Here is a 6,000-nt window from a genome sequence, read left to right on the forward strand (position 1 = left end):
CCAAGATGTGGAATTCAGGTGGCCCATAGATCCCAGAAGTGGAACAGCTGGCACAGAGGTCATGCAGAGCCCTGTAGCCACATGAGGAAGAGAACAGTGAAAGCCTTGGAGGGGACAGCACATACCTCATGTAAGGATTATGTCCTTATTACATCATCAGCCTGTGATGGCGTCCCAGCCTAAAAAGCGGGCGTGCCCTTCCATGGCTCACTCTCTCCCGTATTCCCTCTGTCTTCCTCACGGTCCCTCTCCCTCTCCCCCTCTCCCTCTCTCTCCCTCCCCCCTCTTCTAATAAAGCTCTAAAAGGTAACCATGGCTCATGATTCTTCAGCCACCGTAACATCAAGTGCTCTCTTCCATCGGCATGGCTGCCATGGGCCGCGGCCAGCAACTCCCAACACCTCATACTAATGGTTGGAGCCTGCCCAGCTTGTCCTTGTGTCCAAGTAGGATCTGAACACTGCCTTCTCATTCAGAAGGCTTTTCAAGGCTAAATCCTCTCCTTGCTCTGAAAAGGCTTGGTTTTAACCCTTTAGCAACTTGATGTCAAAGGAGGCTGAGGCCTGTGTGGTTTATTCTTAGAGACACCTGACAGCAGAAGCCATATTCCCTCAGCTGTTTGGAGTTATGCTCTAACACTCAAAGGTCATAAGCAGTCTAATTTTAACCTAAAGTATCAAGCAGTAACTACAGCAGATCTGATGTGGCCCATGGTCAACCTGTCTCTGTAACAGCCTGCTTGCTTGTCTGCTGCCTAGGGCCAGAAAAAAACTCAAAGCTCGAACTAAGATGGGAGTGTGGGCACCTTTCAGCTCTTCCCAGCAATCGTTTCCATCATTTCCTCAAACCTCAATAATATCATTCAAGCAAAAGAGCTCTGTAATTTTTTTTGTCAAGAAAACAATATAACAACTAAATATAATGAACCTTAGTTGGTATCACATTTTATACACACATACAAAAAAAGGAAAGGAAGTAGATCATAGCTCCATATGCACAACCCAGAGTTTAAAAACTTAGAGAAGAAACAGAGAAAGCCTTTAAGACTTCGAGTTAGGCAAAGATGTTTTAGATAGCACAGCAAAAGCACTGTATGTGGAAGCAAAGCCCAAACCTTCCTTCTTGGCTGGACTGTGGGTCAGCTCTTTGGAGGTGACATCTAGCAGTCCTGTAATTTGTCCATATTCCGGGAAGGTGAAAATTTTAGATGTGAAGCACTCAGTGACTGAGACATGCTGCACCCGCACATGCACTCACCTCCACCATACATCTGGCACAAATAGGGGAAGCGCCAGACATTGCCCAGGCCCACAGCATAGGAGACACAGACGAGTAAGAACTGCAGGGGGTTGCTCCACTTTGGCCGCACTTTCTCCACAACTCCAGGCTGGGCATACTCTGTTGACCCCAGTCTTCCTGGGTGCTGGCACACAGGGCCTCCGCAGGGCTGCAGCTCCTCATCCTCCATCTTCTGAGACAACTCTCAGCGTAGAATGGGCAACTCCTGTGTTTTCTTCTGGAATCCAGGCCCTTATGTTTTCTGTTGTCTGTCTCCAGGACTCTGGAATCAACTTTCTGCCCTATCAGTCCCTGGTGTGGGTCTTCCCTGCTTGACCGGTGCCGCCCTCTCTGCCTCAACCTCACAGGTGGCCAGTGCACACCCTCCCACTGACCTTTGGCCACATTCTTTTCTCTGTCTCATGTCTCTCAAACTCCAGGATTTCTGGGCTCCTCAGACTGCTATTAAGGGTGTCTGCAAAAAAATTTCACAAAGATATGATTGCATCTGCTGGAGGCCGATGGTGAATGGGAAAGTGTTTAGCTACAAACTGTAGAAAAACTCTGATCTATGTGCGTGTCACTTTCCATAGTATAAACACTCCCACTATGGCACATTCTGAGCTACCAATACAACAGGACACCATTATGTTGGGTTCCCACCTTGTACATACAATGACACGGGTAGCCTTAAGAGCATAAGTGACAGTAAGGGACAGCAAGCAATTAGAAATGGTGAGTTTTGAGTATTGTCTGATTTATAATTTACACATCACTCAGACCTCAGTAATAACTGTATTTAACGATTGCCTCACCAAAGGGGATGAAGCTAAATTCTCTGGGGTGTCCAGATTCCCAGTGCAAGTGATTCAGTCCTGCTTACCCCACCTGAGTATTCCCAGAAAGCCGTTCTGACTAATGGATGACGGCCTGTGGGTGAGAACTTCACTGTGCCTACCAGAAACAGAATACAAAAGACTATCAAATGGTGTCACCAGAATTCTGGAGGAAGGAGAGAAAGGGAGGACAGCTCTAGCCAGGATTCTATAGTCTTACTCTACCAACTAAGAAGGTTATACAATTTTCAATCATTTGCTCATCCTGTTGAGTCCACTGTTAATTAATCATCGAAGTTTCTAGTTTCCTGGTATGAGAAAGTCCAAATTCCTTAGCTCTGTTTGCAAGGCCTTGAATTTTTGTTGTTGTTGCAGTTCTTTTCTTTAAAAAAAAAGACTTATTTTTATTTTATGTGTGTGTTTTGCCTTCATGCAGGTGTATAGTTATATCATCTCTATCATATATGTACCTGGAACTGGAGTTATGGGTGGTTGTGAGCCACTATTTGGGTGCTGGAAACTGGATCCAGGTTATCTGCAAGGACAGCCAGAGCTTTTAACTGCTGAGCCATTGCTCCCCCCCACCCCCACACACTCCTTTTGAGATGGGGTTTAGCTAAGTTGCTTGCTTAGGTTAGGTCTTCAGTCTTCCTTCTTCAGCCTCTCTTAGGTGGGCTACAGGTGCATCATACCCACCTGGCTCATGTTGACTTCTAATTACAATTATATTATTTGAGATTTGTTTTGTGCCCTAAGATATGGTCTATTTGGGGGAAGCTCAATGTGCTGATGAGAATGTATGTTCTACAGCTGTTGTATGAATAATCTTTTAAAAATGATAATTGATCTTTTATCATTAAACAATGATCTTCCTTTGTCTTTTTACAGGATTTTGTTGTTTGTTTTTTTAAACAGGATCCCACTATGTAGCCTAGTCCTGGAATTCACAGAGCTATAGTCTATTTGCCTTAGCCTCCCAAATAGTGGGAATTCAGGTATACACTGCTACCACATGTGCCTCGTTTTACTGTTTTTGATGTGAAGTCTGTTTGATATTATCTTTTCATTTTCTAAATTAGTCTGTTCACAAAGCAAGGAGAAGTCTTATGTAGAGAGAGACCTGTAATTGCAACCAAGAAATGAGAGAAAAGCCCAACCACAGACACTTGCTTTAAGTTTATAAGTTTATCTACAGTGATGACTGGTAAAAACCAAAAGCTTCTTCTTATATCTCAGATCGGAGTTAAAGATGGCTATGTTTCTGGAATAAACAGAAAGTTTCATGGTTGTAGCATGAATCTTAAAGAGTCTTATTATTAAAAGCAAACCTGGAGCTAGGTATTGGGGTAAATGCTGAAAGATCAGAGAAACAGAACCAGCCACAGCTAACCTCGCCTCACCAGTTCCTCAGCTGATCTCATTTCCTCAAACCAGAAGCCTCTGACGCCTCATCATCTGAATGAGTCTCAGCTGAACTGCTGCTAAAAGCCTAAAAGCTTAACCAGGCTCTAGTTCCTGGTCCTCACACCTTATATACCTTTCTGCTTCCTGCCATCACTTCCTGGGATTAAAGGTGTGTGTCACCATGCCTGGCTGTTTCCAGTGTGGCTTTGAACTCACAGAGATCCGGATGAATCTCTGCCTCCAGAATGATAGGATTAAAGATATGTGTGCCACCATTTTCTGGCCTCTATGTCTATCTAGCAGCTGTTCTGTTCTCTGACCCCAGATAAGTTTATTAAGAGGCACAATATATTGGGGAACACAATATCACCACACATGGTTAATGTCAAGTGTACAAAGATGGAATGTCCCTTTCTCTCCAGCCTATTGGTGAGAAAGTGGCCAACTTCCATAATCCGCACTGTTGTGCCTAGAAACAGCAAAAGATTTGTCTGAGATATAACTTAGTACCAGCTCAAGAGAATTATTGAGAAACATCTTGCTTTACATGAGATCCACAGAAACCAAAGTAAAGCTATGTAAACATGGAGAAGCTGGCATTCAACTGTATGTAGACAGCTCCCTGGCTGACCTGTACAGCTTAGGGTCTTCTGACTTTACAATGGTGTGAAAGCAAAATGAATTCTGTAGAAGCTATAGCTTGAGTTCCAAGATTTTGGGCAAGCAATCTGAAGCAGGATACTCTCTGGAGATGAGGGGCACCTGTTGGTCACATGGCCTCTGGGATGATCAGTGACCTGCTATTCTGACTGTGATGGTCAGGAAGGTAGGTGTAACAAATGCATTTCAATTTAGGGTGTTCTTCAGTTTACAGTGGCTTCAGTAGGACGTAACCACAATGTGGGTGGAGGAGTATAGGAACACAGTCCAAGAATGGAGTTGTGTAAGAATTCTGAGTGTTGGAGCTGGAGAGATGGCTCAGTAGTTAAGAGCACTGACTGCACTTCCAGAGGACCTAGGTTCAATTCCCAGCACCCACATGGCAGCTCACAACTGTTTGTAATTCTAGTTTCAGGGGACCTGACACCCATGGCAAACACGGATGCACATAAAATAAATAAACAAAAGAAGAAATATTCTCAAAAAAAAATTCTGAGTGCTTGTGAGGAAACTCCAAGAAAACAACAAGAGTCTTGTGACCTCAGTTTCTTCAAAACATGGAATTGTTCTTGGATTGTGCTTCTGTGCCCCTCCCAGGTGTATCGAATAGGAGTGAGTTTACTTCAGATTATTCATTCCAACTGGCTATTATTTGTTTACATGCTTCTATGGAAAAATATATTCTTGCCACATGCAGCTTATCCTTGTATTACATACAGCTTGAACTCATAGGAGCTTTCCTCGTGTGATCTTTCTTTCTTTTTTAAAGATTTATTCATTATGTATACAGTGTGTAGATGTATCCAACCTTCTTATTAAATAAGAAACACAGAACCAATGCAAAGAAGAAAGCCAAGAGGTCAGAGCTAAGAGCTAAAACCTTACCCTTCCTCCTGCGGTGGTCCTACCTCTCCGAACCAGAGATACCCCTGTGTTAAAGTCTTTATATAGAGTTCCTGTCCTGCCTTCTCATTGGTTGTAAACCCAACCACATGACCACCTCCTCACAGCCTGTCTGTATAGGCCTCCAGGTTTTCCATGATTGGTATTAAGATTAAGAGCATGTGTATCCAATAATGGCTGTATCCCTGAACACACAGAGACTTACCCAGCTCTGCCTACCAAGTGCTGGAATTACAAGCGTACGCTACCACTGCCCTGCTTTCCTATGGCTTGCTAATAGCTCTGACCCCCGGGCAACTTTATTCATTAACATACAAATAATATTTTAATACAAATAAAATATCACCATATTTCCCCTTTTCTATTTTAATAAAAAGGAAAAAAAAAAGCTTATAACTAATATAAGAAAAACTATATACAAAAGGACAATAACTATATACAATATATACAAGTAATAAATACCTAAACAATGTCTAGTCCATTTGTATTTGACAAATTCAGAGAAAATAATTTCATTATCTATCCTATTTTGGTAAGTCCAAAATGTATCCTAATTAATCTTCAACTATAACTGCTGTGGGATGGTCTGTATGTCAAATGTGTTGCTGATTGGTCAATGAATAAATCACTGATTGGCAGTGGCCAGGCAGGAAGTATAGGTGGGACTAACAGAGAGGAAAACTGAGAGAACAGGAAGCTGGGGGGGGGGGGGGGGGAGACACTGCCAGCCGCCATCAGGATAAGGAAGATGTAAAGTACCGGTAAGCCACAAGCCACGTGGCAAGGTATAGATTAATAGAAATGGATTGATTTAAGCTGTAAGAACAGTTAGCAAGAAGCCTGCCACGGCCATACAGTTTGTAACCAATATAAGTCTCTGTGTTTACTTGATCGGGTTTGAGCGGCTTGGGACTGGCGG

At 43.0% G+C, this 6,000-nt stretch overlaps 1 protein-coding gene across 1 annotated transcript in view; it reads right to left on the reverse strand.

Annotated features, from left to right (window-relative positions):
- Window positions 1–5,787, reverse strand: part of LOC128102162 (sodium- and chloride-dependent transporter XTRP3B) — a 41,825-nt gene extending 36,038 nt beyond the window's left edge. Inside the window, exon 1 of the mRNA XM_052725726.1 lies at window positions 1,258–5,787. Coding sequence (XP_052581686.1) covers window positions 1,258–1,468 — 211 coding nt within the window. The 5' untranslated portion in view covers window positions 1,469–5,787. The remainder of the gene's footprint in view (window positions 1–1,257) is intronic.
- Between the last annotated feature and the right edge of the window lie 213 nt (window positions 5,788–6,000).

Source organism: Peromyscus californicus, unplaced genomic scaffold, assembly GCF_007827085.1.
Source record: "Peromyscus californicus insignis strain IS unplaced genomic scaffold, ASM782708v3 Scaffold_11__1_contigs__length_118956290, whole genome shotgun sequence".
In the NCBI taxonomy this organism is placed as follows: Eukaryota; Metazoa; Chordata; class Mammalia; order Rodentia; family Cricetidae; genus Peromyscus; species Peromyscus californicus.